Raw genomic sequence first — 24,302 nt, 5'->3', positions numbered from 1 at the left:
ATTAAAAGATCTTATTTTTTTAAAACTTCTCTTTATTTTTACATTCAATGCACAAGGACAGAAAGATGAATATTTGTGACAAAATATAAAGCCATATACTGTCATCAAAACAGTTAAAAGATATAGTGGTTAAGAGTTTAAAAAAGTATTTTAGAAACCTTGTGTTTCCCAAATTCCTCATTACAGAAAATTCAAATCTTTTAGAAAAGTAGAGTTAAAAATCCTTGTGCATTAAGCCGTATTATGAAAGTATGTAGATGTTTTTCATCTTTACTTTAAGAAATCTGTCTCTGCATTGCTAACAATCTTTATGTAACCTATTGATGGAGCCAACAGCCTCCATAATATGTAGTATACACAGTTACAAACAATTTGAAAAGTTATATTACAAAATATACAGTAGTTCCTTTTTACATTTTCATAGATAAACATTGCATAGTTTTCAAATATGTAATATATAACACAATCATGAGCTTTTTTCTGTATAACTTACGAAAAATTCTGTACACTCAAATAATTATAAATAAAGTGTAAATATATTTTGGTAAGAGTAGGGGGGGAAATACACCAGGACATGGTGTGCTGTCAAGTGTTAAACAGAAATCTTTGTCGGAATCTGCCTAAAACAACGGCACAATATGGCCTGGAGCAAGGAGAGAGGAGAGTAAGAACTGAATAGATCACAGGGGAAATGGTACAACGAGGAACCATAAAGTACTGATATGTCTGACTATTAATTATTACCCTGATCGCTTTGTAAAAGCTGCTTTCCCACAGTTATTATCACTGTGCTTGACGGCTTTACTTCAAGATGCAAAATAAGGTGCATGCTGTTTAAGAAATGAGTAAAAGTAGATTAAATGTTTCCTGTTCCAATGGGTGGTCAATGGAAACTTGAGATAACTTGCAAAGAATTCTGGAGATTTTTCTTATATTCTTCCAAAAGAAAAAGAGCATGGGAATTGCACACTGGGGTTTAAAGAAACAGATTCTAAAAGCATCCAGAATTGTGAGAATAAAATGAAGAAGAATTATTGAAGATATCAAAATTCCACTTAAAAAATTAGATGCTGACAAAATTCTGTTTCAACTCTATGAGGGACAAGGAAAATAATTTTTAAAATAATAGTTTGGCATAACTCTGCTCTCTGCTACTAAACCTCAAAAGAGCAGAACTATACCAAAACTAGATGCTTTTGGAAATTCACTCTGGTTCTAAGCATTTTGTCACTGGCTCACAACTATAGAAACAGTTGGAATCTCAGTATGAATGCAATATGCAAACACATTTGCAGCAACATAGTTTGCCAGTTTAAATGTCAGTTTAAAAAAGTAAATGAAAACTAAAATGTACATCTTTACCTGATAATCAAATTCAACCTACTGAATTCCAGAGCTCTGCAGAAAACAAACAAGTATTCAGAAGTAAATGTGTTCTAGCAGCACTGAGTGGCTATGTGTTAAACTAAGAGTCTTCTCAGCATTTCTATTACAAATTTAATCAACAACTCAGCCACATAAACTATCTCTAAATGACAGTTGGCCTACACTCAGCCACCCGAATTTTTTTTAATGTTAGTGGTTGGACTTCAGATATTATCCCATACTTGCTGATATCTAAGCTATTGAAGGCCAGCAGAAGTACTCAGTGTATTTTTGAAATGCTTTTTTTCTGACATTGAAATTATACCTTTTGTCAGCCCATGATTCAGAGCAGCCTCAGAAGCATTTACTAAAACACCCATAATGGTAAGATTTGAGCACAAGCAGCCCCCACCAAGTGCTACAGTACCTATGGATTGACTACACATGATAGTGACTACACTACTTATGGATTTTACTTGGGATTTGGATTGCTACATACAATTGCCAGTAAAATTCACATTATTTGCAAGGAGAGTAGTTCAGAGCACAAAGTGATGGTGCAGAGTGAACACTCCTTTCTCTCTAGTAAATGTTACTCTATGTCCCGTGCTAGCCATTATCTGCTCTCCAGGTTCTCTCTTTTGTAGCTCTAAAGCCAGTCTCCACCACTACCTGAAAAGTCCTTTTGTGGCTCAGCCAAACGGAGCCACAGCTGCATGCAGATCTCCTGGTGTCAGCCATCTCCTCCCCTACACTGGCCACTTCTCCCTCCTGCACCGTTCCTCTGATTGCAGGGTTACATGGTGAACAGGATTGGAGAGGACCATCTAGAGAGAGGAATGGCCACACAACCACATCCTGAGTCCATCAAGCCCTTTGGTAGCCACCCAGTGTCTCCAAACTCAGTGCTTAACCTTCAGCAGGCAGAGTGATCAGCAATTACTTTTATGGCCTTTAGCTTGAGATGAAAAATTATAACTCCCATCCCCAGTGTTAAAGGACACAGAGAGGGCTCAAAATGGGCCTATGCCAAAGTAGGACTCCCAGAGCTTCTGAAGGACATCCCAGCATTTTGTTTTTCTTCACACACATAGAATAGATTTTGTCCATACCAGGAAAACTACTGTTTTCCATTTTGTCCACTGCAAATAGGCCAATGAAAACATTAGGATTCTCTTTCTCTTTGTTTTTTTGGGGTTTTGTGGGGTTTTTTTTCCAGAGCTTTTTAAGTATTATAAAGTAACTTCTGATGAGTAAGTCAGTAGGTCAGAAAGGCTGTTCTACAAGTGCATTGTTTGTTTGTTTTTTAATTAAGTTTGAATTGATCACCACTCCTTTCATACCTCTCTTCATGGGACTATATCAGGATTTCTTTTGTTTGCTACTGATAGCATTGGATGAAGGTACCTCATAGTAGATCCTCTGTAAGCAAATCTGTCATTAGCTTTTCAACTGATCATAGATTTTCTAGGGACTCTGTCAAGCTTGTTTGACTCCATTCCTTGATGACTGATATATCACTGGCTGCAGGAATCTAACAAAACGTTCACTCTGTCCTCAGTGCATTGTCCAAGGTGGTTTTCAAGAGCCTGACTGTTCTATGCTGTATCTCTGCTAATATGGGTTTATTCGCTACTATAAGGCCGTGTTGTTTGTGCCTGTTTTTTCAACACAAGCTGCAGCTGGTGCCCTTCTTCCACCTCTTTCTTCATCAGCCATTGCAATTGTATTTTCATAAACCTCCATAGTTTTTAGTTGCTTGTCTTTGGCACCCTCCTGTTCTGCATTGACTTTGCAGCACTTGCAGAAGCCGCAGCAGTGTTTCCCACAAAAGGCAAGTGAAGACATAATTATATTGTCCCAGGGCTCTAGGGAGTGCATCCAGACAGGTAGGAAATCCCAATTTTGGAGCTTCTCAGGCAGTGAATGTGGTCGCCTCTTCTGCATAATATTAATTACAACCACAGCAATAAAAAGAGCAAACAGAGGAAGGCAAACACCCAGAAGGACTGGCCAGCCTGCCAGTGACAGACCAAATACAAACAAAGGCAAAAGAAAGAAGCAGAGAAGGAGATAAAATATAGCAAACCATCTGTACTGGGCTGTTATGTTTCCCAGGGTCTTGGACATGCGGATTGGCAGCCGGGTATAAGGTAGTGGGTAAAACAGAATAATCCCAGAGATATTGAAGAAAAAGTGGCACAAGGCAATCTGAAAGCGAAAACATTAGAGAAGTTCATTAGCCAAAATGCCTTTAAATGCTCCCACCCACATGGTAATAACTTCCACTGGCACTAAGACTCCATGGTTTCCCTTCCCTTGCTCCTCACTGGGTTTTTTTGGGTTTTGTGCCATTTCCCTGCAGAGCCTTTCCTAGCACAAAACAAGGACTTGGTAATACCTTACACATTGTAAAGATCACTGTCTACAAACAGGGGACAGAATTTGGACACAAGGCAAGCATAGAGGGGATGGCGTATCTCCCCACAGATGGAGAGGTCTTAAAATGCAGCTTTCAACTGCAAGAAGTGGAGTCCATTAGAACTAAAGCTGACAAACCAAGCAGCTATCATGAAATAAATATGTTGCTAGTAAGGCATGAGAACTACATGAGAACTGCTCATTATTGGGTTCTGCATTCATAAGTTTTCAATTGAAAGATGGGAAGTGTCAATTAGATATAGCATACAGGCTATTGAGAAATTGTTAGTGGTACAAACCTGAATTTTACAAAAATTAGCTAAAAGTTTATAGGGCACTGAGGAGATTCCTGGAATGTGACTTTGAGACTTTTATAATCATTTAATTCACATACTTCAAAATCGCTTTTTAAAAAATGTGTGAAGAAACACCTACTCGCTAAAGCTTTCGGAAGTCGCTTGGACAGAATAAGCATATACTGAACAAAACAGTACATGACCTGCTCACCTTATCTTATTTTCATTCTATAACTGTTATCAGACTAAAGTAAATATAAAAGTACAGGGGTTTATTTTTAAAGTACGTTATAAAAACAGCAAGTTATCATGAAATCTGAGCTTGGTCAAGATAGTATCTTCTCATGATTACATCTGTTCTATCATGCCTGAGGACAATAAAATGACTTCTGTAATTTTCCTGATTTATTGTGGCTAGTAAAAAAAATTCATCCTATTCACAAAGGAAACTTCATTATCTTTTCACTCTTTGATGTAGAGGGTTCATTCAAATGTTATCTGCTACCTGGAATGTTCTTTACTGGGTAGTAAATGGAAGCCCAAAGCCTGGCTACCTACTTTTCAAATAGTCTGAAGCAACAAGGAATTCAATAAAACCTACTCAGATTAGATTTACAATGAGAAAATAGATCTCATGATGCTCATTGCAACTTCAGGTAGGCAGACAGCTTGCCACCTTAAGGACTGTACAGCCTTCACCTAGGTTACAGGAGTCCCTGTACACTGCATGGACAGAGTTAGGGTCCTGAGGAGGGAACTTACAGAAATTAGTAGCTCTCATAGGGGACTGCCTAAGAGGGTTGTCAAAGATGCAGGCACTGAATTCCAAGCTGCAGAGACCCCATGGTCAGGGGTCAAGCAGCCCACCCTGTCTCAGTTCTGAATTAATTCAGTCAGATCAAGTCCGATTTACTAAAGAAAGATTCTACTATATATTAACATTCTGGGAATGTTTAGTACAATCTTCTTGCTGTAGCAGTTGAAATTAATAAGCTGTCATTAATAGCACACACAAAATCAGGCATGACATCCATGGCATATTTGCATCAGAGCCTATTTTGTCAGGTTTTTCTTCAGAAAAATTGCAGCTTCTAAATGAAGACAAGGAATCATTGGTTTATACTGACCTGTAATGAATATTTTAACGTACTCCCTGGACTTGCTAAAGCTGCAAGTATAGCTGTTGTGGTTGTGCCAATGTTAGCTCCTAAGGTAAGGGGATAAGAGCGCTCAATGCTTATAACGCCAATGCCTAGAAGAGAAGAAACAGGATTGAGTGGTTTCAAAATTATGGAGAAGATAAAATATGGAGATAAGAATACAGCATTGACAACTTACCAACAAGGGGTGTAATAGCAGATGTGAAAACAGAACTACTTTGGACAACAAAGGTCATACCAGCCCCTGCGAGCATAGCCAGGTATCCAGCTAGCCAAGTGAAAGGAAATGGGAAATCTAAAAAAGTAGAGGGAGAACACTGTCGTTAGTATAACAGAATGCTCTGTGGAACAGTAACACAGCAGTGAAAAGACTATTAAGCATTTCAAATGTAGATACATTGTTTGCATATTGTCTCTTAAATGACAGTTTTGGGTCAGTGTTAGTTCTACTACTCTAATGTACCCTGTTCACTGTACTCCCTCTCCAGCCTTCCACCATTGGATACACTTAGAGATGGATACTAGACTAGGCAGACATTTGTCCTGACCCAGAGTACCATTTATGTTGTAATACAATTAGGTACCAGAAATGTTTCTACAGAGGCAACACAAAAACTTCTGGGTGTCTTGAGTGTCTTGGTTTCGACAACCAGGCGCCTGCTGCATGCACTGGATGTTCAGAAAGTTCTGAAGACCATTGTGAGAAAATCAGGTTGGTTGTTCTATTTGCAAGTGGATGACCTTCTAAAAATTCACTTGTTAGCACTTGCAAAGAAAAACTAATCTCACTGATTCGAGAAACTAGGCACAAGGGTCCCCTGTAGTCTGCAGATTTATAAGTGAGCCAATAAGTGAGGGCGTAATTAATCAGGAAGACGAAGAGGTACACAGAGTAGATCACAAATGAACAGTAACTGGCAGCTGATTACTTTCTACTCCTTGTGTTTAATTCTGGCAGTGTTGCTTGCTTGTGAGAAGAGAAGACAGCATGGGGACCACTTTGTTGCCTTCCCCATTTCTGTGAACCCTCTCTTCAACCACAATCAGAGACTTGCCAGGACTGCTTTTCTCTGCTACATGTTCTAACATCTCCACGCAAGGGAGGATGAAGAAAAAGCAGCCACATGAAAAAAAACAACATTTGCATTCAGTGGGTCCGAGCTGAAAAAACACCTAGAGAACACAGGGAAAGACAAAAAAGTACCACTATTCAGGTCTGCCTTATCCCACTGAAGAGAGAATTAAGCAGTGGAAAAGGGCAAGCAAAGGGAATTAGATCATTAATCACTACAAACTTTTTTTCAACTTATTTTAGAAGAAACATGCAGGCTCTTTACCAGAGCAAGCAATCACAATCTCAGCACTTCAGCGCTATCTTTTGAGGATGGGAACATTACGTTTCGAGCAGCTAATGATTATACATCAAGAAACAGAGCCTGGACTTTGGTCTCTGTTGCTGTTAATCTGCTGCAGTTCCCAAGCAAGCTGTTCACTAATAGATTTTTAAAAGGAAGAAAATAACATGCTTGGGAGAAAAAATGCTGGGGGGGGGGAGGGTATGATTTTTGTTTAATACTGTTTTCTTTCAACTATTCTAGAGTATCTGCCAGAACAGGAGATATCAATAAATGTGCTCAGTGTCCTTGTCAATCCTGAAAACAATCTTCAGAAAAAGCAGATAATTACCAGTGTTGATTGTTTTCTTGATAACGCTGGCCACTTGTCCTTTAAGCACAGAGTTTAATAGCTTAACGATCATCACCAAACAGGAGCACAGAACAAGCAGGGACAAAGCCAGGAGGATGAGACCTATGCCAAGATCAGGCAGGTCTGCATCTGCAAAGAGATGCCGGCCTGAAAAATAAAAAGAAAATTAATTGGCCTAGACACATTTTTGCTTCTGATTCCAAGCCCAGCTTTGGTTTTCATACATGCCCCTAAGAAAATGGGACCAAAGCACACACAGCTTGAGGGGGTGATACGAAGAGTGAAAATGCCACCTCCCTTGCTCCACAAGAGCATGTCTGAGGGGGGCAAGGGGGGCTTTTGTGTGGTCATGCTTATAAAATACACAGTGGGCAGGCCTGCAGGGCAGGCAGGAGCTGGGTGGCCATATTCAAGGGAGAGGAATAGAACAGTGTGAGGAAATCTTGGTGTGCTCCAAGCTGGATGGTGGGTTGGCTCTTCCCAGAGGTGTCTGTGTGCCTGAGAAGGGCTGCTGAAATTCCTGAAGGGCATGCATAGGGATGGAGATATCAGAGCAGCCATTACAGCAAAGTAACTATAGCTCCAAGTCACCTGAACAGCAAGGGTGACATGATACTGAAGACCTCAGTTGCTGATATCAGGGAGCATGGAAAGAGATCCATCTGCAGCCAGATACCATGATGATGCTGGTAACTGCAGCTGTGTAGCTACAACAGAGCATGGGCTGCTCTGACTGCACCTGCAGTCAGTAATACCTTGTGTCCATATGCAGTTGGGTGCCTCTCAATATACCTCTGCAGTGGTCTGTTAAAACCATGAGAAAGCTATATACATTTGTAAAGATACTACCAAAAGAGAAATAGTTCTACTGCTTACATTTACTGATATATTCTGTTTCAGTTATATTCTTGAGGGTCCATGTCACGTTTCCTTCAGTCCAGCAAAGGTCAGAAGATGTACAGTTTTCTGAAGGTGGAATTGTGACATTCTGCAGTGTCTAAAGATTGTCAGACAAATCAGATAATTCAGTCACCTACAACCCTTCATTAAGAGCTCATGCAAAGTTCTAGGTATTTACTACAACTAAACATTCATCAGCTAAAGGCAGATTTGTGAGCTGGAGTGTAAGGTGGCACCACGTTAATGACAAGGCAAAATTCTTGTATTCTTAAAACAAATGGCTGTGCTGTTATCCAAGTTAATCGATACAACATTTAAATATTAAAATATCCCCCAAGGATATTTTGTAATAACCATAGCACCAAGCCATTACTAGTTAAGAAACTTAACTACTGATGTCAGGGTTTGTGGAATGAGATTCATGTCTGGTTGCAGCTGGGAAACAGTGACATTCCTTTTCCAGACAGTGCCACAGCTTCTTTGGGTCAAAGAAAGATCTCTTTATTGTCATCTTAAGTGCTGTTGATGGTCTGGTGAGTACTGCACAGGACTGTGATTCAGTGCTGTGACTACTAGTACAGCCTCTGTTGTGGATGAGCACAGGCTGGTTATGCTGCTGTTCTGTGCCTGTTTTCCTGTCTGTAGAATTAGAAGTGCTGCTACTTTCCTTTTTAAAGCTCATATATACTAAGAGATAATTACTAGCACTATGATAAGTATGAGTATTACTGAGCTGAACGTGAATTTCTATTTATACCGCAATAAAACCTTCCTTGTAAGAGCTCCTCGCCCAGACATACTGCATTCTGACACTAGGTCCATTAGTCCTCACGCAGATTGAGGAAGAGTTTGCTGACTGAACTGTACTTCACCACAACAGCAGCTAACAGCCAAATGGACTCTGAATCACACTGCTGAACAGGGGTTAGCTTTAAGATGTGTTTAAGTGATTCTCTTTTGCAGAAACAGGGAAAGAGAAATCATATTTTCTTGCTGGGCACAGCTACAGGCACCCGCATTCTCATTCCCTCTTCAGCTGATGCAGATGGGCAAAGATGGGGGGAATCCACTGCCTCCACATCTTCAGGGAGCACCTGGTCTCCAGCCTCCCCAGTATGTCAGCCTTCACAAACACAACACAATGCTGTTTCTCACCTTTCTGAATTTTTTTCTGACATCTGAGTTTCAAAGTAGCTGCATGTGATCAAAATGTTTATCCCTATATTTTGCTTTAAACACACAGGGTCTGTATGTATTTACCCCTGCCATAAATCTCATAAGTAAGTCTGTCTAATCATTTTTGAAAGAAATTAGTTTAACCCACTAGGAATGTCAATCATTTAAATGATCTTTCTCTTCCCCCACCAAGTTCAAGTCAAGATTGTAGGGATTTCATGTGGGTTCTGTAATTTAACTGTATGCTTGGGCAGTAGTTACACAACCAAAATACAGACAAACACAGAAAAAACTGCATATATGGAAATGTAACACTTTCTGTGTAGTTGTTAGTCTTCTAAGAATAGGGTGACTGTAGGACTTAGGGGCTCAGACCTCACTGAGAGTTAAGTTGTGCCTGCCCAGACAGTGTGACAAAGGGGTTGCCAAGTGTGGGCTGGGGGCCTGAAAGCAGTACAGCTGCCCGAGCATCATGCATCCCGTGAGATGAAACACCCAGCTCCTCAGTAGTGTAACCTGAGCAGAGTTTCACATTAGCACAGCTCTGCTCCTGGCACTATCTCCCTAGCTAGCATTTCACTGGCCATCCAGACCGTCATTCAATAGGAGCTGGGCTCCACTAAAAACCCAAGCACTTAATTTTAACCTCTGCTGTCCTTAAGTATCTTCTGCCTCAGGACTTCAGGAATTACTTTCCTATACATAACAACAAGTAGAATAATTAGAGATCCAAGGGATATTTAATGCTCTAATTGTTAGTTAGCTGAACAATGTAAACCAAACACTCAGCCCTACAGTTTACCAAAATACTCATTGGTGTCGATCTTGGCAACAGATTCCTTCAAGCTGCAGTGTTGCTTGAGTGAAGAACAGGACATAGCCCCACAGAGGCTTCCTCTGGGGGCAGTTTTCCAAGAAAGCTACAAATAACCAGCTGCCATCAGATGACCCTAACACATGTAAAAGCTGGTTAGATCGATAGATAAATGGTGGGCAAAAAGATACTTTCTTTGGCCTATATTGCAGATTTTTTCCACTTTCAGGGAGTAAGTAGAAGTATCATTAAATTTAAAGGCATTTGGATGTAAAAGGCGTAAAAGTCTTGGCTGCAAACCACCACCTCTGGTAAGCAAGGGCCTCCATGGTACCAAAAGCAACCAGATCAACTAGTATGACATCCTTGGTTTAAGTGGAGCAAAAATTACATTAAATTGTTTTCATTCTTCTTCTGCTGAAAAAAATACTCATTTAAAAATCTGATTTTGCAATCCAATGACAAGGAGTGTCAGCTACAGATCAGTAATATATTTCCTAGGAACCTGACAATTTAGCGTGATACTCACCACATTGGTTTCAGTTACACACCAAATCTTTACCAGGCTTTTGTTTTTTGCTGATTCATCATTTGTAGCAATTGCATTTATGACTGATTTATCAAGCTTTAAAAAAAAAAAAAAAAAAGAAGAAGAAAAAAAGCACATTATTCCAACTTGCACCACACAGTTCTGTTCAGCTCTACTGAAATAACTCCCTTTGGAAGTTCAGCCACTTAAAGCCTGCATGACCATCTCTAATGTTGGAGCTGCTGCCCAACGGGTAGGAGGAGGTTTACTCCCAGAAAAAGGTACAACTCTATGCTCACAAACACTGTGTCTCATTCTCTCCAAATCACTCACCACCTCATCTCGCCCCTTCTGTTTAAACAGCTACACAGACACAACTGCCTAAATGCATTTACTGTCATTTTAGGAGCAGCTCGCATCCCCCCTGGCCTCCAGCTGTCCCTCTAAATGTGTGTGAGTTACCCATAACTTCAGTGTCCTCTCTTCTGGTCCTGTGCAGATCTTCTGGATGTACTAGGCTGTCTCAGCTAGTACTATCTGCCTATGTCTAAGCAACATCCCATCCATCCTATGTGGCTGTATTTGTCCTTACCTGCCTTCTCCTAGCTAGGTCTATAATTTTTAAGGTGAAACGTGAGGGAAATAGAGACATGAAATACAGAGCTGGAGCTTTATGAAATGTGAGTAAAAAAGATAATCTATCTGCTAATGAGCTTTACCCTGAGGACACAGAAGTGGTGAGCGGAAGCCTCCCTCCACATGTTCAGAGCATGTTGATTAGCTGTGACTGAACCAAGTAAGCAGCTTCCTTGAAGAGAGAAAGAGCTTACCTCAATGATGAGCTTGGTGAAGGGGTCTGTGATAACTTTTAGTAGCTCAGGGGCATCCTCACCACTTTCAAGATGAAAGGACTCAACTATAACATTGGTGAGATGGTAAAGATAGCCAGAAATAACTTCAATGGGCAACAGTGCAAACACAGCGAGCCAGTTAAAGAAATCATGGATTGTTGCCCCAGCAAAGGCCCTGTGAGAAGAAATTAAAAACCAGAGCTGCTTTTAATTAAATGACATGTGCACAACATGAATTAAATATGAAATCATAGAAGGGGTGCTGAAACCCATTTCAGGATGAGAGTCATTTAATTTCTGGGGTCATAGGAGATGGCTACTTTGCTACAGAGTGCTAAGTTGTCTCCATGCCATTGATGGAGTGAAAGAGGCAGCCAGGTGAGTGAAACAAGACAAACTAGAAAAGGCAAAAGTGATCCTTTACACTAGGCTGCCACGAGTACTTGTCTGAAGAAAGAAGTGGCTGTACAGCCTACATTTGTTTTGTTTTTCACCCATTTCTGGTACATTTTAAATCCTCAGTCGGGCATTGCCTCTGCGACCTGTTCTCCATGACTCATGGAGGAAGACACAGCTCTTTGCAGCCCTCTCCTACCTTCTTGCAAACCGTTGGCAAACCCCCTTCCAACTTCTCCACAGCCTGAGGAGCCACAGCTCTTCCCTCAGAGGCTTTGGATAACTGTATTTCATATATCTGGTATGCCATAAATGACAAGGTCCCAGAGTCTCATAAGCCTCCCAAGTTTACTGCCCATCTCCAGTAAGCCATGAGGTCTCAGTGATAATGTCAAGTGGCGGTCCAAAAGTTGTCACTGTATATATTTGACAGCCGGAACACTTGATTTCTCTACAGTTAACAGCTCTTGCTTACTGTAGACTTAAAAAACTTTCAACATTGAAGTCTCTTCTAAGGAGAGTAGACCCAAATACTGTAATAATAACTACAGCCCTCATAAATAAGAGATAATCAAAGGTGGGTGGTACAGTGGGAGCAGTTGAAAATTTTTATTTGTGCAAGAGCTAGTTAAAAATGGTGGATTCTTACAAAACCACAAAATCCAATATGCTTTTCTTCAAGTATATGAAGCCATATACCTAGTCAGCATTATACCTTGACCATGGCCATGCTTGTGACTTTGCTAACTAGACATTCACATTTTGGTAAATGGCTGTAGTAGTGACAGGGAATATAGAAGATAACCCCCAAAGAATGAAAAAACCCAACTTTCTAGTGTTTAAGTACAATACCTTCTAAATTCATTCCTGTCCCCAGCTTGCATGAGCGCCACAATCGTGTTTGTAACTGAGGTGCCAATGTTTGCTCCCATTATGATAGGAATAGCTGATTGAACAGTCAGCACTAGAAAGCAGAAAAGGAAGTACTGAATGAAGAAATCAGATCATCAGCAAGCTCTTTGCTCCAATGAAAATTAACATCTATTAATGTCACTGGAACCCTGACTTCCCTTGATGTCACCAGGATTAGGCATTCCAATCCAGATGTGTTTGCTTCAGTCAAGCCCCCTGGGAATGTGGTACTCCCGTGATCCCCACTGAAACTGCAGTCCAAGGTTATCCCTTTTTACCACATGTTAAGGGGGCCAAAGTAAGATAAAGTCTCTTCTTTCCCAGGCATTTTCCTACTCACTGCAGAATTTTGAAATGATGCTACAGAAACAAATGAAGCTCAGTAACTGGATAACATGAGAAAAGTATGCAGATACTTCCAAAATTAATGCATTCAATGCCAAGGCTTCCAATCATTTTCATTGCAGTTGTGGACTTACTACTACTACTATTATTATTATTTAAGATTTTATTTTATATCAGGACAACAGCTGTGAAAATCTTTTCCTTCAGTCTATACTTTACACCCAAATCTTCTACAACTTGAACACAGGCAGCAATGTTTGCACCCCAGACCAAGATTTAGAAGTGATCTCTAGGAAGATACTGTAAGCAGACTTACATGTGGAGGACACCATGCTGACCACAATGGATGAAGAAGTGCTGGAGCTCTGTACCATAACAGTCACCAGAACTCCAATCACCAATCCCGCAACAGGATTAGACAGCACTGAATCATCTTTAAAAATGTCCCCTGCTGCTTTACCTACAAAAAACATATTCTCGGAGTGAGGGAAGTGCAAGGTAAAGTCCATAGGAATTATCAGAGCGTTTAATTAAAGATCATTCAACCATTTAATTCATACATAAATAGCCGTGCCTGGCAGCCAAAAAATGTACAGGATGATGTAGCCCAGGGATCCTAACTCAGGTCCTGAACTCTCAGCTTCTCAGTTATCAGAAAATACTTTATATTCTCTCATTTCAGTGACTGAAAAAGCTCTACTGAACTCTGCAGAGAACCGTATAAAACCACAGCCATCAGAGGAATGACTGTAAGGACAAAAAAACCCCCACACATGCATAGATTTAAATCGTACTGCTGTCTTGATATTTTTTGTTACTGCATCAAGGACAACTATTTTAATAATCATGAGTAATTTTATTCTTGTAGCTTTCTGTGTTGCCAAAAATCAAAAATACCTCCACAGAAGCTCACATATTTCTCTGATAACTGCTTCGGAATCCATCAGCAGAATTCAACCCTTGGAGATAGGTAAATGTGAAAAATACACGTCAATAGTTTTCGTCCTTGAAGGACTTGGGGGATATTTCAGAATGGATACTTTGATCAAGAGCCCAATTTTCATATTTCACCTTGTTGAACTGTCTTTCACATTGGACAGATTTATACACAGATGTATTCATGTAAACTTTCACTAAAGTAATAGGAACCTAATAAGAAATCAGGGCAAATAATCCCCACATCAACAACGACCAAGCTATTTGGAATTTGAGAAACAAAGACCCTTTCCAACAAATGAAGGTTAGTCTTCAATCAGAGCGACTTCTGAATCTATATCTCAACACATAAATCTATGGAGAATGTTCTTGAAGAGTTATACTTGTAATTTAGTCACTCAGATGAAATTTACTGGCCCATTCATAGTTTATTCTTGATATTTTAGACATTTTCATACCTCCTACCAGTTGAAAAGCAGAGCTCAGTACATCCAGAGAGCACACAAACATGTAGAGTAATCCAAGCAGCATAATAAACTTCCCTATCCCATAGAGCACACGAATGATTTTTCCTTTTCTATCCAGTTCTGCAAAATAAATACATTATGCATAAAAGACCTGATTGATGTATCTAGTGTTCTCTCTAGAACAGTCTAGCACACAAGCAGAGACTATAGAGTCAAAGACAGTGTTGGGACCTCAGTGTGTGATTAAACCTGAAAGAATGTTCTTTTTAATCCAATTTTAACTGCAGAAGCAGGTAGTTCATTTACCTGGTTCTACCGTGTGAAAACATTTGGTATATGACAAAAGCCTTACGCAGTCTGAGATGGACCCTTGGTTTTACACAGTTATCCTACCAAGAAAAGAAAGGCCATTAGGAGCCTGGATATAATAATATTTATTTTGGATTGTTTTCCATATATGTCCTTGTGTTTTAAGGAGTGTAAGCATGATCTCCAGATTCTGCTTAACTTACTAAATGTAATATCCCCATTCACTTCTGGGGAAGGTGAGACAGAGTGTAAAGTCTATATCTGAAAACTCCTCAAATCTTAAATTCAGTTCTGCAGAAAATACAATTTCAGAAAAATAACCAAGGCAAAGAGAGCAGAAGTGATGAAAAAAATACATGCAGATAACTTATTTACTGAAAAATGGCTACCTGACCACTTGACCCCAGTGTCCTGTAGTTCCGGCAGAGCCCATGGGTCTTCTTCTTCCTGCCTTGTCTCATCTATCAAGGCTATTGTGGAAAATGCAGGTTGAATTTCCCCTTTATTTCCAAGTGAAGTCACATTGCCTGATGAAATAGAGCATTTAAAAAAACGGTTTAATTACTTTCCATCTTCCCCAAGGAGACCCAAAACGACTATATCTCTGTAACTCACAGGTGAGCACATATTACCTTTGTGATTTTCCCCTTCTTTCCCAGCCATGTTCTGGTTTTGTTTGGAAGAGTCCCCGATATAGTTATTGGTTTCAGGCTTTTCCACCTCAGGCCAGGGAGCCATGATCTGTGACTAAAAAAGTAGTGCTGATTAAAATCCATGTGCGGTCAAAATCTTCAATTTACAACAGGATACATGAGAAATATGATTACGTCTACATGCAAAAGAGATGGAAGCAATTTGTCCTTAAACACAGCTTTTTGCCTCAGTCTTCACTGGCAAGTGCTCCAGCCACTTCACCCAAGATGCAGAAGGCAAAGGCAGGGACTGGGAGAATGAAGAACCACCCACTGTAGGAAAAGATCATATTTGAGACCATCTAAGGAACCTGAAGGTGTACAAGTCCATGGGACCTGATGAGATGCATCCATGGGTCCTCAGGGAACTGGCAGATGAAGTAGCTAAGCCACTATCCATCATACTTGAGAAGTTGTGGCAGTCTGGTGAAGTTCCCACTGTCAGGAAAAGAGGAAACACAATCCCAATTTTTAAAAAGGGAAAAACGGAAGACCCAGGGACTACAGGTCAGTCAGTCTCACCTCTGCCCTGGAAAGACCATGGAACAGATCCTCCTAGAAACTATGCTAGGGCACATGGCAAACAAGGAGATGATTTGTAACAGCCAACATGCCTTCACTAAGGGCAAAGTGTGCTCAACAAATTTGGTGGCCTTCTATGATGGGGTTACAGTGCTGGTGAACAAGGGAAGAGCAACTGATGTCATATACCTGGACTTATGCAAAGCATTTGACACTGTCCCACATGACATCCTTGTCTCTAAATTGGAGATACATGGATTTGTCAGATGGACCACTCGGTGGATAAGGAATTGGCTGGATGGTCACACTCAAAGAGTTGCAGCCAACAGCTCCATGTCCAAGTGGAGAGCAGTGATGAGCATCATTCCTCAGGGGTCAGTACTGGGACCAACGCTGTTCAACATTTTTGCTGACAACATGGACAGTGGGACTGAGTGCACCCTCAGCAGTTTGCCAATGACACCAAGCTGTGTGGTGTGGTCGACACACTGGAGGGAAGGGATGTGCCATCCAGAGGGACCTGGACAGGCTGGAGAGTTGGGACCGGGCAAACCTCATGAAGTTCAACAAGGCCAAGTGCAAGGTCCTGCACATGGGTCAGGGCAATCCCAAGCACAAATACAGGCTGGGCAATGAGTGGATTGAGAGCAGCCCTGCAGAGAAGGACTTGGGGATATTAGTGGATGGAAAAAAGTCTGTGAGCCAGCAGTGTGTGCCTGCAGCCCAGAAAGCCACCCATGTGGCTTTCATTCACGGGCGGAATCAAGAGAAGTGTGACCAGCAGACTGAGGAAGGTGATTCCTCCCCCTGCTCTCATGAGACCCCACCTGCAGCACTCTGTTCAGCTCTGGGGCCCCCGACATCAGAAGGACATGGACCTGCTCAAATGAGTCCAGAGGAGGGCCCTGAAGATGATCAGGGGGCTGGAGCACCTCCCTTCTGAGGACAGGGTGAGAGAGTTGGGGTTGTTCAGAATAGAGAAGAGAAGGCTCCAGGGAGATCTTATAGTGGCCTTCTGGTACTTAAAGGGGGCTACAGGAAAGATGGGGAGGGACTGCAAAGATGGGTCAAGGGGTAACGGTTTTAAACTGACAGAGGGTAGATTTAGATGAGATATAAGGAAGAAATTCTTTACTGTGAGGATGGTGAGACACTGGCACAGGTCGCCCAGAGAGGCTGTGGCTGCCCCCTCCCTGGCAGTGTTCAACCAGGTTGGACCGGGCTATGAGCAAGTTGATCTAGTGGAAGGTGTCCCTGCCCATGGAACTGGATGATCTCTAAGGTCCTTTCCAAGCCAAACCATTCTATGATTCAATGATTTTTACTAATCTTGATTAATTATTCCTTTATTTGCAAAATTGATTTCTCAGTTATTTTTTAAATCACACAGTTGATTTATTTGTGCAATTTACACAGCTTTTAAAAATTACTTCCATCTCCTGCCTGTATTTTTGTTTGATTTTAACTGTCATGAAAGCAAAGATTCCTTTGCTTTCCAAACCTTAGACATTTATTTTCTTTAACTCATGTTATCTCCTTTCAGCAAGAAGTCAGACAACTGTTTTACTTTCTTCCACCCTCTGAATTTAACTGACTGCTTTTACCAAACTGGTAATTCAACATACAGACCTTAACAAAGAAAGTTCTTCCCTAAAGCATTACCTAGTTTGGGTTATATATGCTAAACACAATCTTTTGGTTGCCTTTACTGGTTCATTCCCATGGAAGCATGGAGGGGAACATGACCCTGGACAAGGAGGAGGAAGACCCCAGAGTTTTGAGCTCCAGAATGATGCTTGCTGAATGACTGGACAAGACTGTAATTAGACTGCAGTGGTCATTTGCAGGTCTATATTTGCTTGTAACTCACAGCTGATGCTGCAAGTGAAGCTGAGTTAGTGGCAGCAAAGTCAGGCTCACCCATCTCACGTGGGCTCTCTGTCTGAACCTCTTCCTTCCTGACCCCTTTTGAGCACATTTGACATGCATTGTAACATTAATAAATAATAACTTAAAAAATAAGACATCACATGACCAAATTCTGCTGGCACAGGTACAAGCACATATGTCAGACCTAGCCCAGGCACAAGAGAAGGAGGCAGATGTTCCTTGAATCAAAACCTAGAAGAGTCCTACTTATTTACTTCACCAATATCAGAAGCCAGACATGGAAGAGAGGGAAGGTGACCATGAGAAGCCAAGGCAATATATGATAATATTTTTTCTACCTTTCCAGGCTTGTAAGGCTGTTGATTATCTCAGCCAGCACAATCGAAAACTCAGTGGAAAGGATGGGAGAAGTGAACTGTACCCAGAACAGCCTCACCTTTGGATCTGTCTTCTTCCACCCTGCAGTGCTCCTCATAAACAGGGCACCTGCACCCAGCCTCCAAAAGTCAGTGTCAGAGTTGGCATCATGCTCCCGTAAACAAGGTTCACCTGCATTTAACAGCCACTCTAAGGGACTATAATTAATCATTTAATCATAATCCTTTATGTAGCTGATGGTGAAAATATTTTGTCCCTGCCCATGTCAATAAGCCACATATCCTCCTCCTTTAGCTGGGAAGGAAATGTCACAGACAAAATCACTTGTATCTTACTGTAACAGAGGAGTGTATTGTTTTCTGGCACTACACAAAGAAAAGAGTATCTCCCCTTCCACATTAGCAGGAGAAATTATTCTACAATCCTATTAGCAAAAACTATGCTTTTACACACGCTTTATCTGTGACATAAGATCCAGAGCAGGTCCCATGACACACAAAGATCTCAGAACAGATGGAAAAAAAATCATTCTTGCTTGTTTCAACAAGTGTTTCCATTTGCTTGGAGCAAATTCTCATATTTTCACTCATGCCAGAACAACCTCCAAACCCCACCCATGCCAAAACACCTCCGTCTTGTTAAACAAGTTTCATTTATAAGTGTTCAGCATTTAAAGAGCTCTAAAAAATAACTGCTCAGCACAAGTGCTTCTTAAGTGAAAGGCAATCATGAAAATGCATTGGAAATTCAGATATGAAGTTGCATTGACAACATATTCCCACCATGGAGTGACCCAGAATATGCTGGACACCACCAGCCCTAGAAATGCCATCAGTACTTCTACAGCTCTTCTGTCACGCTCAGCATGGAAATGAAGGATTCAGCCTGCATGATTACTGTAGGGAAACTGAGCCAATGCATTCACTGGAGAAACTGAAGCTTGAAAACTTCAGCAGAAAAACAGCCTCTACGTCTCCTAAAAAAACTCTCCCCGTTCAAGAATTCATCAGGGCATTTTTTCATAATAAGCATCTTCCATGTTCCTGAAGTGTTCAGGATCCCACAGGTACGTCATGTATTATTATTGTTTTTGTTTTATGTGATTAAATACCATAGAATGAGAGTTGACTACCTCTGTGGAGGAAGTTTTTTTATAGGTATGTATATAAATCATTCATATGAGCCCTAGTCAACTTCTGATTTGAGAAGGTAGACTTGAATACTGGAGGTATTTACAGTATTTGCCTTGTGGATTTGGGTTTGCAGAGGTATTACTAGAGCAGCCTATTCTGTGTGATTGGTATCAAGGACTGATGAAAGCAGAACCATCTAGATCCTTGAAGCTCTACCAAAGCTGCCAGCTTTCTCCAGATCCTGACTCTTGTTAAGAGGCACAGCTGAGAAGATAGTTTACAGCCACCTGATACTCTGTTTGCTAGAGTCCTGGCCACAGCTACTTACTTACTGTTAATTAATCGCTGTGCTACAAGGATAATCTACATTCTACAGTTTTCCCTTCAAAGAATTATTCCTTGGCCCAAATACATTACATTTTCTCAATGTAATTACATTACAATACATTACATTTTCTCAATGTATTACATTACAATACATTTTCTCAAGATACATTAGCATCTTGAGAAAATACTCCGAAGAAAATCTGGATGCTGTGGAGGAGCAGAGCAGTGGGGTGACAAAGCTAACTGCATCATTCCCTGGCAGCTCATACGCGCTTTTGGAAAGGCTGACGTCAGGTGTGATATAAAAGACCAACATCATTGACGCAAGATATAAATGACAATGGAAACCCTAATAGTGGTTTACTTTTGAACACTGAGGACATAAGTACACTGCGAAGAACATGTTAGAGAACGGGCAGAGGATGGGCCAGTGACGACGCACACCGCAACAAGGAGCTATGTTCAGCTGGACGCACCGGTCCAGGTCCAGAGGCAGGATAGCCACAATTACTGGATGAGGTGCCTGGAGTGATGAGCTCTGCCCATCCCTGTGCCAGCCCACGTGCCTCAGTGCTGGGCGCCCGGATCCCGCCTCAGCCGGCAGGACACCGGTCAGGATGCCTGCACCCAGGATATAGTCATGGAGCCTACGTCCAGATAAGCATTGGCACTTGGGATACCTACACATTTGGAACTGTGCTGAAATGGGAGCTAATTTCCTCCTGAAAGTGGCAGGTCAAAATATGCTATGCATATTGCAAAGGTCTGAAAACTAATGCCTGCGCACACTGTAATCCAGTCCGTTTCAGTGAACCTCACGGCAAATCCTCTCACACCGTCGTGTGTGCTCCTTTCCTTGTAAGTATAGTCTTTCCTCGCCTTTGGAAAATGCTAACTACATGTGACATCCTTTCTAACTCTAAAAGAAACTGAAACCTCCCACTCCTAAGAGGGAAACAGCTAGAAACCAAGGGGATTCAAATTCTGAAATAAAATGTGAGAGAAAATCGAAGCCAGAGTGGGCTCCCGTGGTTTTTATATCCATATTGACTCTCTCACTGCAGCATTCCAAAGAGTTAAAGTCTCTAGGGAATAATCTGAGCAACACTAGGTGTCATGCAGTTGCCCTATATCTCGTTCCTCAGTGACTCATTGGACTGTAACAGCACTGCCTCTGTTGCAGGGCTAGACTCTCAGTGCTTTTCAGTTTTAAATCAGAAACAGTTTTAAGTGTATTTATTTTGCTGGACTTAACATGGAGAATATGAACTACCATGTGCCTGGATGGTATTGTTTGTACCTCTCCACCCGTGACAGCTCAGTGAAAGGCCACGTTGTGTCTGAAATAAGAACTACGAAGCAGTAAGCCTTAAAGAAATCTCACCTCAAGGGAAACAGACCTAGTCAAACCAAGATGAAATAGAAGTACTGGAGAAAATAGCAGTATTTTCAAAACCAACTGGTAATAACTGCAACAACCACCAACATGATCATACATGTGCCTACAGGTTGTTTAAGACCTCCAAATCAAGTTTTGGGTTCAGTCAGGCTTTTCTCCTTCTCTCTCAGCTTATCTATAAGAACATATCACTTTATTGTCATTCACCACTGTGTTACTGTTTTTATGTTAAAATAGGATTTATCAGCTAATCTGATATCTGACCATATGACTTAGTAAATATGAATATTTACCACACATGCTTCATAGGAACAAACACCAAGCTACACAGCAATCCTTCTTATACACAGTTTGTAGAAATACTGTCTTTCTCCCCTCAAAATGTATCATTTCCAACATAGAAGCACATTAAGTAGAGACAGGAAAGGAAAGATCCTCAGCCAGCACAAAATTCATTCAGTAGCTTTACATCAGCTAAGAATTTTGCCCCAGAACCTGTTCCATGGCAGCCACAAAGCCCCAGGTGCAACAGAACAGGCAACGACTTAAATAAACACCAGCAATGATTCAGCCTTGTTAGGAGCAAGTCTTGCTTTGCTTTGGCACCAGCTGCTTTCTTGGAGCTTTTTCTCCAAATAAGTTAACAGGCTTAGCCCAGATGTAAACTTTCAACTAACATAATAGTAAAGGAAAAAATAGATATGTGAAAGCTAAAAAAAAGAAAAATAGCATTGTGCTCACTGTTTATTTCTATGGATCCCTGAGACATTGCTCTCAAGCTTGAATCTAACACATAGCAGAACTAAAAACACATATAAAACAAACTAATAAAGAGAACTCATTTCTAAGCAAGGGCAGACAGAAAATTAATCCCAAACATTAATTTTTGCATTCACAACCAAGCAAAACACTAGACACTGCCACCGAGGAGCCAGAGCCAGGAAACATCAGTGAACTATTTGAAATGCCTACTAGGTATTTAAATAAAACAATTACTTTTTTAGAATAAAATAACAACAAAAATAATCATCTCACCAACAAGAAAATACAGCAGATATACCCCATCCCTAACACAAAACACATAGTAAAGAATCAAAAGAGGAAAAAGTAATCATATTTAAAAGACTTACTGATCTAATGGAAGAGCTGCTAATAAAAGTTACTGAGAATCCAGCTGATTTCTGCCTACTGCCACATTAGTTGAGCAAACTAGACTAATGTATTCCTTTTACCTCCGTGTATCAAACCAAATTAGCATAAGAAAATGTTTCCATCAGGAATAGCCTGACACGGCCATAGTGCAGCACAGACTTTACACACTATCTATGCTAACACATGAACTGACAGTATTTCCTTCCAATGTTTCATTAATCATATCCTAGACATTTTCCAGTATCCAATACCACTGATTACTGTGACTTAAAATCTCACTTCTTTTCAACCCAAATAATATTTAAAACACTACTTTCTTATCCTATAGGCAATTATTTCTGGGGTTTTTTTGACAGCTGCTAATAAAATGCTTTTTTTCTTTATCGTATTCCATAAAAATAAATCTAGTTATTTGCAGACAAAAATTAGCACAGTTTGATTTTAGAGCTATTATTTTTTATCACTTCCTTAAAATATAAATGCAGATGAAAGAACACAAGGTGAAAATGCTCACAAGTGGATGACATTTCACATGCCACTCCAGTTCCCCACTTTAGCTCTCTGTTGCCATTCCTTGAGCTACAAAAGCTGAGCTTTGGATTTATAAGCTAAAGAAGTTCAAAAAAGAATAAAAGAAAAAAAAGAAAACTTGGTTTTAGTTATTCTTACTTACCACTTCTTTATTCCCAGACAACAGAGCGAACGGATCAGCTGGGCAGCCACTGAAACCTGCAATATATATAGACAGGTGTTGAGCAAAGTTTGCTTTCATCACTGCGTGCTAACATTCCTATTTTACAGTCCAGAGGCACTGCCTACCTGCAACTTAATGATCACAATCAACCTTTTTTTAGCAGGAGTGGGCAGCAACTAAGACTGATAAAACTACAGGCTATTTCACACTTATCACATTCTAAAAAATGTCCCATCAGCATTTAAGTACAAATTACTAATGTGTTCATGTGAATGCTGGGGAACGGTTTGTTCCAGCCTGAAAAATTGCTGTCCACCTGATCATTCAGTAATCTTTTTTCCAATAACAATTTTCCAAAAATATTTTGTAATCTCAAAAGTCTGTCAAAAAGGTGTGAAGAAGATGTAGTACTGCTATTTGTCTGTTCAGGTGCCTATTAATCTGCCTAAGAACAGAAGTGAAGGAGAATCAGATAAAAAACGGTGTAAGTAGGAAACACGTAAGAACTTCTCTGAGAACAGAGGATGGAGTTTCATTCTTATCAGTGCTCAGTGTTTACAATTAAGGCAAGCTCATTAGCATTTTGGCTGTGGCTTCCCTTCTAAATGAGATTTAAAGATGTAAGGACACCTTTGATAATTGCACTCAGAACACTAGTGAGGAAGAAGACTATATGATAAATAGATACGTTATTCAGTAAATACAGTGCAGTATTACAGATTAGACAGAGCAGTCACTAGCACTGCTGTCTGTTCTACTGATGAGCTTAACGGGGACCGGGGTGGGGGGGAGCTGTATTAGGCACTGTAGCTTTATTATCTTTGAATTTTTTCTGTTTCAACAAGTAACTTATACTGAGAAAATAAGCTGTAAACCAGCAGCCTAATCAGCAGATCTGCTTTGTCTGCGTGTACGCAGTCATATCTCCCAGCACCTTAGTGACTTAGTAACTTAGAAAAATAAAACTCTTGGTTTTTCCACTTTTCAGTCCTGCAGAAACACCCAGCCTTTGGAGCTGTGAGTCAGAACTTACCCTTCACCTGCGTCGGCATCAGAAACGTTTAATAAGTGGTGATCGTAAAAGGCTCCACGGCCCTGTACGCAGCATCACATCACGGCAGCGGAGCCACCAAGCACCTCCCCCAGCCACAGTGGCCCTGCTGGTGTATACCCACTGCCCCCCATTACCCTGGGCACGGCTGACGTTGGAGCCCATGGATGAATGCACCAGCCCTGCCTTGTCCTTCCCAGCTGCAGTTTGCACTGAGATGGCTGTGGAAAGGAAAAGCATTTTCCATCTATGAAAAGCAGAGAACAGTCCAAAGTGATAAGAAGTGATGGAAAATGGACTCAAAGTCAACCTTGGCGGTTCATAGGCTTAGTTTTCTTAACAGAAGTGTACTTTAACACTGTATCTAAACCCAGTAGTTTTTCACTGATGCCCTACATCCCTTTTAACTGGGAATCCTTGGGTTTCTCTGAGCCGTGGCTTATTCTCTTCTGAGTCACTGTTTGTGAAACCCAGCTCTGA

General features: G+C 40.8%; 1 protein-coding gene across 1 annotated transcript; it reads right to left on the bottom strand.

Annotated features, from left to right (window-relative positions):
- Nucleotides 1–2,579: 2,579 nt before the first annotated feature.
- Nucleotides 2,580–22,991, bottom strand: SLC34A2 (solute carrier family 34 member 2). Its single transcript, XM_074903793.1, has 14 exons — nt 22,897–22,991; nt 22,751–22,806; nt 15,217–15,331; nt 14,974–15,111; nt 14,267–14,395; nt 13,189–13,332; nt 12,468–12,579; nt 11,199–11,394; nt 10,369–10,464; nt 7,826–7,946; nt 6,929–7,096; nt 5,421–5,537; nt 5,210–5,334; nt 2,580–3,576 (listed from the first exon to the last, which is right to left on the bottom strand). Exons 3-14 carry the CDS (start codon nt 15,320–15,322, stop codon nt 3,001–3,003), a joined length of 2,028 nt encoding a protein of 675 aa, XP_074759894.1. The 5' UTR covers nt 15,323–15,331; nt 22,751–22,806; nt 22,897–22,991; the 3' UTR covers nt 2,580–3,000.
- Between the last annotated feature and the right edge of the window lie 1,311 nt (nt 22,992–24,302).

The sequence above is a fragment of the Athene noctua genome, chromosome 4, assembly GCF_965140245.1.
Source record: "Athene noctua chromosome 4, bAthNoc1.hap1.1, whole genome shotgun sequence".
Taxonomy (NCBI): Eukaryota; Metazoa; Chordata; class Aves; order Strigiformes; family Strigidae; genus Athene; species Athene noctua.
Note: the sequence above shows the minus strand (reverse complement) of the source record. Positions and strands in the feature narration are given on the sequence as shown.

Excerpts from the sequence above, each read along its gene's own strand:
- SLC34A2 (XM_074903793.1), bottom strand. The coding sequence starts at position 15,322 with ATGGCTCCCTGGCCTGAGGTGGAAAAGCCTGAAACCAATAACTATATC. Across the intron at positions 15,112-15,216 it reads AGAAGGGGAAAATCACAAAG|GCAATGTGACTTCACTTGGA; the intron begins GTAATATGTGCT and ends CTATTTCATCAG. Across the intron at positions 12,580-13,188 it reads CAGCATGGTGTCCTCCACAT|TGCTGACTGTTCAATCAGCT; the intron begins GTAAGTCTGCTT and ends TCTGCTTTCTAG.